Source organism: Exophiala spinifera, assembly GCF_000836115.1.
Source record: "Exophiala spinifera strain CBS 89968 unplaced genomic scaffold supercont1.1, whole genome shotgun sequence".
Classification (NCBI taxonomy): domain Eukaryota; kingdom Fungi; phylum Ascomycota; class Eurotiomycetes; order Chaetothyriales; family Herpotrichiellaceae; genus Exophiala; species Exophiala spinifera.
In genome coordinates this window covers 3,735,255-3,745,971 of record NW_015622513.1, presented here as the reverse complement: position 1 = coordinate 3,745,971, position 10,717 = coordinate 3,735,255, and the positions used below count along the sequence as shown (strand labels likewise).

Below are 10,717 nucleotides of genomic sequence, written 5' to 3'. Positions count from 1 at the left end.
GGGGGGGGGGGATTGGAACTCGACAAGACCAATACCTCGGGTTCGGCCAAATTGTCATCCACGAACCCTCTCGACTACCGTACCAAGGTAGAAGATATCTTGAGATGTATGTGTCGCTGTATGCCTCAGGTACTTACTGTATATATCTGAACGTCTGTCTTCCAAAGGACCTAGGTGATATATCTTCTCTTCTTCAGAATCATACATACTCCGTCTCACAATTTCATAAACACCATCATATACGTATCGTATCATTCAGCTTCAAAGCACAAACTTTTGAAGAAGAAAACAAACCAATCATGTCCACACCCACCAAAACCATCGCCCTGATCTCAGGCGCAAATACAGGTGTAGGTACCGAATCCAATGTTCCCCTATACGCCCCTACCAGGTGTAAAAGTACAACGGTTGATCGCTAGAGAGCACCTGGCTAACAAAAGTCTGTGGCGTGATGAAAACAGATCGGTGAAGCAACAGCGAGAATCCTAGCTCAAGACCACGGCTTCCACGTGCTCATCGGGTCACGGAACCTCGAAGCAGGGCAGAAAGTGGCCGATTCCATCACGTCGCAAGGACACTCTGCGTCGGCGATCCAGCTGGACATCACCTCGGACGCCTCCATCGCCGCGGCAGTCCGGCAGATCGAGCAGGAGCACGGCGGGGTTCTCGACGTGCTGATCAACAACGCAGGCATCCTGATCGACTATCTGCTGCATGGCCGCACGGAACCGTCGTCGTCGTCCGACAAGGACGGAAAAAAAGAAGAAGACTACCCCAGCACGCGAGAAATCTTCACGCGCACAATGCTGACCAACGTCGTCGGCACGGCTTGTCTGACGGACGCGTGCGTGCCGCTGTTGCGCAGGTCAACGCACCCGCGCGTCATCTTCGTCTCGTCGATCATGGGGTCCATCAAGGAGGCCACGGTCAAGTCGAACATGTGGTACCCGATCGACTACAAGGCGTACGACACCAGCAAGGCCGGCGTCAACATGTTGACCGTGCAGTATGCGAGGATCCTAGAGGACGTCGGTGCCTCGGTCAACGCCGTGTGTCCCGGCCTGGTCCGCAGCCAGTTGACCAGGTACTCAATGGGGGACCCTCCCGAGGTGGGAGCGAGGAGGATCGTCGAGTTGGCGATTGCAGAAAAGGGCGGGCCGACTGCTACTTTCACCAACATCCATGGTCCCATTGCGTGGTAAACCTGGTACGTGAGGTACGTACGTAGCTAGTTGTCAAAAAGAACCAAGGGCTCATCCGGAATTCATTCCAAGGCTAGTGGTCCGTACAGTAGGGGGCACAAAAGCTCATACCATACATCCAATCAGGTTGGCCAAAAATCCAGCATTGTCGATTCCCGCATTCCAGCAGTCTAGTTTTCGCGCGCTGGCGGGGTTACTGCAGGCTGAATTCTGCGTGTCAATGAGATCGCCGACAGTAAGTAATCCGTGGTCCATCTGAAGCGTTCGGTTCGCTGCGTATTCCGTCTCCCATGACGTTTGAGACGTTGCTTCCCATATGGACTTTGGCCCCGGGAGTGGCATGTTTCTGGTGCTGCCCGAGGAATCGCAAATACCTCCCGTCTTGACACAAGCAGCACAACCGATGAGGAGCCACAGAATCGTCATGCTAAAGGAGAATTGGAATCAGTTTACGGAAGGCACATGGTGAGGGTCCGGGGGTGAATTGCGACGTCGTGAAACGCACCGTCTTCGAGATTCGGCAAAGACCCAGTCTTCCCAACATAGACTTGGGTTTGCTAGTTCGGTCTCACTCCCGTGTCCGCCAAACATGTCTTTGAATGTGACACAGAAATTCTGGAAACAGTGTCGAGTTAGCTGGTGGCTTCTAGAAACCCGTGAGTGCAGATACAACGACCTACAAATAGTATATGTGTGAGTTCTTGGCCGTACTCGGCATTGACGGATGAGTAGTCCACGATACACATGATTAGGTAAACCATACAGGCTTGCTGCGCCGCTAGACTCTCGAACGCAGACATCTGAGGCATCTGGATCATCAGTCAGTGCTTGCCATGCATTCGAGATTTGCTTCCGAGGACAAACCTCATTTACAAGGCGAGTATATTCCACCCCGATGGTCCGCCAGAGAAAGGGTTTCGTTTCCGGTGTGCTAGACGCCAACATCTGCGCGATACCCATACATGCTGATATCGCGTCAGGTAAGTTCGATTGTCCTGTTAGCGACGAAACACTGGAGTATGGATGAATAAACCAGGGCAGTGTCTCTCTCCGGCGCATCATGACAGGGAAGGCCCGCAATGCTTGGATGACGAGGTCGGCACTTCGTTGCGCTTCAGGCCGTGAATGGCTGGAAACGTTCCGTGCCAGAGGTGTGTCGACGTCTACCGCGAAGGAAAGGCCTCGTTGCGTCCATGTGCACCAGCCAGATGCTTGATTGACGTGGAGCAGCTGGCTTTTCGTCAGTGTCGGCGCAGTTGTCGAACAGCCAGGATGATCCCACAGTAAGTCGTCGAAGAGGGATGAGCCGTCGAAGCTACCAAACGTGTCTTGAAACAAGTATGGCTCTGTGTTGGCTAGCTCAAGAAGAGAATCACCGTTGTCGAGATTGTCGGCCGTGGTATGCCCACTGAAGGGCTTGAGTGCCGCCGTGCAGTGACTGTCCTCAGAACCGGTCAATTCGGTAGCGACGGTTGGGGCGCTGCCTGACCCTGCCCCCTCTATGCTTGGTGATGTCGTAGGGCTGCAGGCTTCTGGACTGTCTATGTGAAACACAGGAGACGACAATGACCCTGCTTTTGGCGTTGACGCTTCGTCGTACACACATGACACGCCCCTCTTCGTACATCGTAGACACGGCTTCTCGAAACTACATTTGACCTTTGAGGTGTTGCACGCCCTGCATGATCGGGGTCGACTTGTTGTACGGCTTCCACAGTAGCGACGGTGCCGATTTCGTGAGGATTCTAGGGGACGAGTCAGACAATGGCGACTTCTCGAAGACGCGAGGAATAGAAGGCATACCCTTGACGAATGGTTTGTCGCAAAGCGGGCAGAAATGTAGTGTAGCCATTTTGCCCAATGCGGTAGGCATCTTGCCTGGTTCGCAAGAGGTCGACCCTACATCCATGTCGCCTACCTCTGACAAGCCATTTCACGGTCCCGAAGAAAATGGAGGACCGAGCAGGATGGAAGCATGAATCAATACGGCGGCGAGATGGATGAAGTCCAGCAATTTGACCGTCGGCCAATTTGGCCGAAATGTGCTTATGTAAGTCACGCATGCTTCGTCGACCTACTCACTGCTCAGTGCTCAGTATCATCCACCAGGAACCATAGTGCTTCGTTCACCTAACAGGGCTATTTATCTATCTTTAGCCTCAGTCACCGCATGTAGCTGCGTCCTCAGACAGTCCTCCGCTTGCGGAATCTATTTCAACCGTACAACCGCAGATCTGACTTGGATGACGTTTTTGAAGGACCATCTAACCTCCAAGTCATGCTTCGTACTCGTAAATCATGCATGATGGTCTTCGTTCAATTCCTGCAGTGTACCTCAAGAGTACAGATATGCTGAGAACGAACAGCCATCAACTCTCACCGGAACCTCGAAATGGTAGACGAATACTTCAGGCAATCTTCTCAATTTTCAGTACTCCGTTCTCCTCCTTTCCATTCTCACCCTCAAGAGCGATGAAATCTCCCTTCTCAAGCCTTCGTATCCACCTCGTAGACTCTCCCCTGGCCAGTATGAATGTGAGCCTTGCACTTGCAGATTCCGTTGCCTTGAACGCCGACCCGGGCAGAGGCGTGTATGTCCAACGTCCAAAAGCCCAGTTCAATACGTAGAGGCTTTGACCTTCGGAATCAACTGAAATGCCTGGTTTTCTCTCTCCGGCAGAATCTGGAGGTGGCTTGGATGATAAGACCAGACCTTTGATGCGATAGACCTCGTCTTTGGGCGCTGACAGTAGCAAATCTTCAAAAGATTCCAGCACCACCCCTTGAGGAGGCTTCGACGTGTCTTTATTGTGCAGGACCACGCTGAGCACCTCGACCTCTTCTTGATGATGACCGTGCGAGTGTCCATGATCATCGCTATGGTCATGGTCGGATTCTTCATTGATCTCGATAGCCCCGCGTAGACCCTGTGCCCGCACCATGGCGCCATCAATCCCCATAATTAATTCCACGTCGACCCAGCCTTTGTCGCTTTTCACCCAGGCAACCTGTACGTCGAGATCACCCACACGGTCAAGGGCTTCATCGAACCTCCGTTCGTCAACATGCTCCCATTTGTTGAACACTATCAAGTCGGTGTACTTTGCTTGCATTTTGGCTGTGTAGCTGGTGTCGTCGTAACCCTTCCAGTTTTCAACATCGATCACGCTGATGACCCCGTCCAAGGAAAATGTCCCCGGGTTCTCTCGTGCCACTCTGTTGACTTCCATTGCAAGAGTCGCCGGAAACGCCGAGCCAGAAGTTTCGATAATGATCCTACTCGGATTCACTGTGTCTCGAAGTTGGAACAGGGCTTCACTGAGTTGACCAACTAGGTTGCAACAGATGCAGCCGTTGAGAAGCTCTCTCACGCCTGATATCGAGGCCGAGCCTGCAAGTTGTGAGTCGACAGCAACGTCTCCAAATTCGTTCTTGAGGAGGGCGAGCTAGGTCTTATCAGTAAGAGTGCTTGTAAACAATTCGCGATCTCGACAAGGTGACTGTTTTGGCTTACCTTGTAGCTCTTGGGCAACTGTGGAATTAAATTCAATATTAACGTCGTCTTTCCTGCTCCCAGGAAGCCGGTTATGATGGTGACTGGAGTCGGAGCCATTGCCGCATAAGTTGATAACCCTGAGTCTATTGGGAATATCCTAGCTAGGAGCTATTGCCAGGGATTAGGAATTGCCGACAGTTTGAGAGTGCCCAGTCTATGGTTGATAAGAATAGAAAACTTCTGATTGAGTACAACGGCTGTCAAAAAACAGACGGGTCTGTTTCTGTGTGTGGAGGTCTAGATTCGCGGGTGTAGTAAGTAATGAACGAATTCTTGCGCGATGCTTTTGATGCTGAACAAATTATAAATTCTGGTGACGTCGGCGTATGTAAAGCAACACGTGATGAAGGCAGCTGTTGTCAACAGCATTTCATCCTGTCTCGGGATGCGTTTGACACGCTGAGAGAATAAACAAAGTCACAGAATGCGTTTTCTAACGCACGGGAAGATATTACGTTAGGTTGCGCTGAACTACGACATCTGGACTTGGTTTCGGGTTATGGTGGAGGTCGATGAAGGAAATCAATGGGGGAAAGTATATTTGAATTGAATCATCCCTGTATAGCAGGGAGAGTAGTGGCTTCTCAAAAATGGTCTGTGTAAAATGGGCAAAAGAGTGTGTGATAACAGCAAAGAAATATCATGGGATACGCAGGTTGGTTGAGACCGAAGCGAGCCATTCAACTGAAACCCCGTACCTAGTCCACCACAGCCCTGTTTCGAGTCGAGCTCGGACGATCAATATCCCAGTAAGGCCGACGCACCAGGCTCGCTAGAGATGTAGATGACTTCGTGGTCATCATTGTATCCATTGAATTTGGTTGCCGAGCATTTTGTGTACGCCCCCATGTTCTCAAAGAACAACCAGTCGCCAATGTTGATGACTCCGGGTAGGAAGTAACGCTCGGCAATAACATCAATCCCGTCGCAGGTAGGTCCCCAGATGGAGTATTCGACCAGTCTATCCTCGTTTGCCGCTGCAGAGAGCATTTGTGGGACTGGGTGTTGATGGTCGAAGATGATGTTTGAGAAGTTGCCGTAAACCCCATCGTTCAAGTAGAGCATGTATGCCTTTTCCCCTTCAACCTCACTGGTCACTTCGCGACGAGCAATGACATTGGCGGCCAGCGTGAAGGCGTTGGACGTATAGTAACGACCGGGTTCTCCAATAACGCGCACATGGGGTGGAAAATGCTCCTCGATGGCTTCATTCAAGTTCTCAGCAAATGTCTCGAAGGTCTCATCAACGAAACCACCGCCAACGTCAAGCATCTTCAAATCGTAACCAAACTCGGTTGCTTCGTCAAAGACATATCGAGCGTCCTTGACCGCCTGCCCAAAGGAATTTGGATCGCTGGCTCCAGAACCAACATGGAAGCTGACTCCGACAATGTTCAAATCGAGCTCTTTCGCCAAAGCGAGTAACTCTTTTGCATCAATCAGACTAGCGCCATACTTGGCACTGAGGCGGCACAAGCTGGTTGAATCGTCGGTCAAGATTCGAAGAACAAGTTCGGCATCGGGGTAACATTCCTTGATCTTTCGGAGTTCATCGGTATTGTCAAAGGTCATCTGGGTGACTCCAACCTTGCGCGCGTGGCGAAGGTATGATTTGGTCTTGCAAGGTTGGGCATAGATGATACGGCTTGGTGCCACGCCAAGACTGAGCACCATGTCAATTTCAGCCCTGGATGCACAATCGAAACCCGCGCCCAATTTTGCCAGAAGGCGGAGCACTTCCCGGTCTGGGTTGCATTTGACCGCTGGTTGGGGTCAGCACTGTTAACGCGGATTGAAGGTAGATGAAACTGACCGTAGAAGGGCTTGACACGGCCTAGATTGAGCTTCCAGCGGAGATGCTGGCGGTAGACTTCACCTAGATCCGCCACGTAGAACGCATCTTCTTCGCCGGGCTCGCAAGTATCAACATTGACACGGTCAATGTGTTCTTGCAGAACTTTCCTAATCAAAGCCTTTGAGGCAAAGCCAGTCACATCGGATTCAACGCCATGATTGTTGTTGGTGTCGAGATAATCGACTTTACTGTCATTCAAAATATTGGTTTCTTTGTGGTCAATGGCAATCGCAGAAGGTGCCATAACCATACACAATCAGTGTTAGGGGGGTTTCCTGGATTCTGCTCCTCTGGGGATCTGGCTTTGCCTCACTGACTCTCCCTCACGAGGAGGAAGAACCTCGAGTGGCGACCTATGCGGCAGCTGAACGGGGGAAGATTGTTGTAGGGGGCTTTCAAACTGAAAAGCAGAAAGCGGAATGGAAATATGGGCGCTCAGCAGGTGGTGGACGAGTGTTGAGAATATGTCGGTGTTTGCAGGATGATGCACTTTGAAAGCGGAGCGCGAACGATGTCGACGCCGTGGTATGGGGTGCCCTTGGAGTGCCAAAGGCGATTGATTAAGCTGCAGAAGGAAAAGCTGTGCCTCAATCAGACACAGTCACGTTGATGTTCGATTCAGACGGAGTTGGCGAGTTGGAATGGTGGTGAAGAGAAGTAATTGCTGTGCTGTCCGATAGAGGATTTTTTATTTTGATTGACGACACTTTGGTGGGGGGCAAAGACCCGGGAGGCAATGCAGCCCCAGCAAAATTCCAAGGCTCGGTGAATCATCTGGCGATCTGAGATGTCAGTGTGAATCAGCGCTAAATCGGCACGGCCATTTGTGGATTGGATTGAGTTTTTGCTCTTTGTTAATTGTCCCGTCTCTCGTCGACTCCGCCGCCGCCTCCTCGATAATTTTTGTGTGTGGGCACGTGACACGCATGTCGGCCACCACGGCGTCCCAAAGATATACACCTTTCCTGCTGACCGCCGTTATCGACAAGGTAGGCGTATTGTGTTGGAAGTATTGGGATCGACTTGGTCTAGGTGACAACAAAGAACAAGACACAATATACGACCAGCTTCAGCCTCGAGTTGTTCATGGTCGATAGACGTAGGTGTAGAACTCGACCGTCGGATGGTTCACATCTTGGTCGGTGACGGTGTGAGGCAATGCGATATTGAGCGTCTCTGTGACTTGAAAGGCGGTGTCTCGCATTCGTTCAAAGAAAATCGTGTCGGCTTCGTGTCGTCGTTTGAATCCCACCAGCACAAGCACATTCGGTGCACGAGTGGCCAACTGCCTCAAAGTCTCTACCAAGTGGACGCTGCTGTCAGGATTGTAGATGCAATCCGAAACCAGGAAGAGATCGTAATTCACATTGGAACTATCGTCAAGGCTCGAAGCCCAATCCAATACCTCTGCACTGATACTAGATCCTGCGAGCGGCGTCGCAGACTGTACATTGCTCGCCAGAATCTCCTGAGCATCTTCCAGGTCGGTAAGGAGCATATCACACTTGACAATCTGAGCAAAAGCAATGCCAACAATGCCACAGCCAGCCCCCAACTCCAGTACTCGTAAACGTCTTACTTTGCTGGACATCAGTAGAGCAGCGAGCTTGGTAGCACCCTGAATCGCTGGCGGACTGAGAGCTTTGGCAAAGTACAGCAAGAAGCCTAGACTAGCATCCCTTGACCTGGTGTTAGTCGATCCGACGTGGGCTGAAGTACTTACCATATATGCCGCGCAATGCTGTCACCTGTTTCCTCCCACATGCATACTCGACTTTTGTTAGGCAAGAGTAGCTGTCGCTCTACAATCGGTTCAGTTCGCTGCCTATCAGCCACGGTGAACGCTGGACTCCAGACATCGAGGACTTCGGGAATCCCTAGCGATGCAATGGTAGACGCTGTCTCTTTGGTCGTGACATGAAGTCGAGCGGACCGTGACATGTACTTTCCAGGGCAATTCACCGTAAATTTGAGGGCTCTTGAAGCAGCCTGCCACTTGATGGTCTGTGTATGAAGCACTCCAAATGGACGATTGGTCTCTATAACCTCCACGACGAGGTCGGCATCGAGGGGATAAAGGGAATCGCCCAAATCGGTGGTGACCGCAACCACAGCAGAAATGCCGACCGTCTTCTTGCCAACTTCAGTCTGCGGTGTGCGCAGAAACCGAATGTAATGGACCATGATCGGGGTCGGGATTCTGTAAAGGAAGAATCAACGGTGAGAAAGATTTTGTGTCGGTCACTTTGGCTCTCTGAGTAACGGCGAGGTCTGAAAGTGAGGCAGCCTATAGGCACACTAGGCTGTCCGCACGGGTGCAGGCCGGCACCGGCAGAATAGTTTTGCCGCTTCCGGGGGCTGGGGCGCCATTACAAGTATTGCTTCAGTGTTCGGCTTCACGATCCCGCATGATTCCCAGACAATAACCACTGATCAGCCGCACCTAGACCGACATTTCTATGTCTAACCACTGCTCTGGTTGCGCGAAATAGCCAGCCACCTATCTGCCCTCCGTACAAGCATGGGAAATGCCATACCGATGCGCATCGAATCAGCGCCTCGATTCAAGTTGTCCTCCTGCGCAACTCTGTGGGAATCCTCGCCCTTCTGCCTCCCAACATGAATAACCCTGAGTTCCGCCAAACGCTTCAGCACATCACCCATAACCTCGAGACCGCCAACCAAACCGCGCAAGAGAACATCTATTCGTTCACTCAACGCTACATTGATCCTTGTTTGTCCGGATTGAAGTCTTGTGTTGTGGACTGCACTGCACCCTGCTTACCCAATAGGGAAGGCCATCTGCGCCGCAAGAGAGGGAGGTCGCGTGGAAGAGCTGAATACAATTTCGACTTCTATGAGGCATGGGACGATGACGAAGCGCTCGCTTCACCCTCTACGGCGTGGGGAAACGATGAGCTGGACAGCTTACTGGCAGGTCATGGCTCTAGAGCAGATCAGCCACGACGACAGCGGGCAATGAGCTACGGCTCTCGGGGAAGACGGAAAACGAACATACTGCAGGGTGACCCCGATCCGGACCCTACTATAATTCCAAGCTCCTCATATCTGGGTTTTCTGGAACGGTTGCCATGGAAGCTGGGTGCCAGGAAGTTGCGATATAAGCCCTCGGCGGCAGACTTGCAGGAACACCCGGGAGCTGCACGACCGCATCCTGCAGAGGTTGAACCGCTGATTGAGGAGCACGATGAAGACTCCAACACCTGGAAGAAAGGACATGGTCGACAAAGGAGTGATACTAACGCTTCTCGATCCACGACCAATTCACTTAGCTCTAGGGGAGATTTGATCATGAGCGACGAAGAGGATGACGCAGTCCCACTGGACGATGAATTCGCATCAACCATGCTGGTTCGAAGAAGCACTAATCTGGGTACGGGTACAGTGGAAGACCAAAGCAGTAGCAAGACGAGGACTCCCAGTGGAAAGCGTCCTGGAGCACTTCGCACGTCAACGAGAACGCCATCTTCGAAGTCGATACAAAGCCCCGGGATGCAAAGTCAAAGGTCTTCGTCACAGAAGAGTCTTGCTCCGCCTGCATCTCCCACTCCCAAGAGAGAACGCGGGGAACTACCTACATTGCTTGATCTTAAGCTTCAAGAGGAGGAAGTAGCAAGACAGGAAGAGTTAGAGATCAAGCAGAAAAGAGAGGCCGCACACAGGTTAGCCGTACAGCGAGGCCTGAGCGGGGGAAGCACAGTGTCTGCGGCAGTCGATGCTTCTGCGAAAGAAGACGAGACGATCAGCAACAACGCTGAGGAGGCTGATGAAGACAGCAGTTCGACGTCTTCTGAACCTCAAGTTATCGCGGATAATCCTGCGGGTCAATCTCAAGAAATGGGGATGGATGGTAAAGACCCGACATGAAGGGGATGCCTGAGGTTTTGCGCAATTGATGGCTCCTGTGCTTGGAACTAATTACGACTTAATGACTGGCAGCATACCTACCTAATGAATCTTGTGTATATGGTGAAATGAGCGAGATATAGTCCTAGCTAGACTGTACAGCCGTGTATTTTTACTCTGCAACACCACCGTTCTCTGTCGAGCCTACGAAGCATCATGAAAACGACCTATCTAGGT

General features: G+C 51.6%; 6 protein-coding genes across 6 annotated transcripts; 2 read left to right on the top strand and 4 right to left on the bottom strand.

Annotated features, from left to right (window-relative positions):
• Positions 1 to 299: 299 nt before the first annotated feature.
• Positions 300 to 1,202, top strand: PV08_01365 (uncharacterized protein; the record flags this gene model as incomplete). The annotated part of the gene is made up of 2 exons (XM_016375727.1): positions 300 to 350; positions 462 to 1,202. 2 exons carry the CDS (start codon positions 300 to 302, stop codon positions 1,200 to 1,202), a joined length of 792 nt encoding a protein of 263 aa, XP_016241003.1.
• Positions 1,203 to 1,307: 105 nt separating this feature from the next.
• Positions 1,308 to 3,075, bottom strand: PV08_01364 (uncharacterized protein; the record flags this gene model as incomplete). Its single annotated transcript, XM_016375726.1, has 5 exons — positions 1,308 to 1,629; positions 1,708 to 1,817; positions 1,883 to 2,011; positions 2,067 to 2,739; positions 2,855 to 3,075. The coding sequence occupies 5 exons, from the start codon at positions 3,073 to 3,075 to the stop codon at positions 1,308 to 1,310; spliced, it is 1,455 nt and encodes a 484-aa protein (XP_016241002.1).
• Positions 3,076 to 3,610: 535 nt separating this feature from the next.
• PV08_01363 (uncharacterized protein) lies at positions 3,611 to 4,815 on the bottom strand (the record flags this gene model as incomplete). Its single annotated transcript, XM_016375725.1, has 2 exons — positions 3,611 to 4,648; positions 4,717 to 4,815. The coding sequence occupies 2 exons, from the start codon at positions 4,813 to 4,815 to the stop codon at positions 3,611 to 3,613; spliced, it is 1,137 nt and encodes a 378-aa protein (XP_016241001.1).
• A 681-nt stretch (positions 4,816 to 5,496) lies between these two features.
• Positions 5,497 to 6,857, bottom strand: PV08_01362 (uncharacterized protein; the record flags this gene model as incomplete). The annotated part of the gene is made up of 2 exons (XM_016375724.1): positions 5,497 to 6,521; positions 6,572 to 6,857. 2 exons carry the CDS (start codon positions 6,855 to 6,857, stop codon positions 5,497 to 5,499), a joined length of 1,311 nt encoding a protein of 436 aa, XP_016241000.1.
• Positions 6,858 to 7,697: 840 nt separating this feature from the next.
• PV08_01361 (uncharacterized protein) lies at positions 7,698 to 8,797 on the bottom strand (the record flags this gene model as incomplete). The annotated part of the gene is made up of 2 exons (XM_016375723.1): positions 7,698 to 8,292; positions 8,337 to 8,797. The coding sequence occupies 2 exons, from the start codon at positions 8,795 to 8,797 to the stop codon at positions 7,698 to 7,700; spliced, it is 1,056 nt and encodes a 351-aa protein (XP_016240999.1).
• Positions 8,798 to 9,232: 435 nt separating this feature from the next.
• Positions 9,233 to 10,501, top strand: PV08_01360 (uncharacterized protein; the record flags this gene model as incomplete). Its single annotated transcript, XM_016375722.1, has 1 exon — positions 9,233 to 10,501. One exon carries the CDS (start codon positions 9,233 to 9,235, stop codon positions 10,499 to 10,501), a length of 1,269 nt encoding a protein of 422 aa, XP_016240998.1.
• Positions 10,502 to 10,717: the final 216 nt, after the last annotated feature.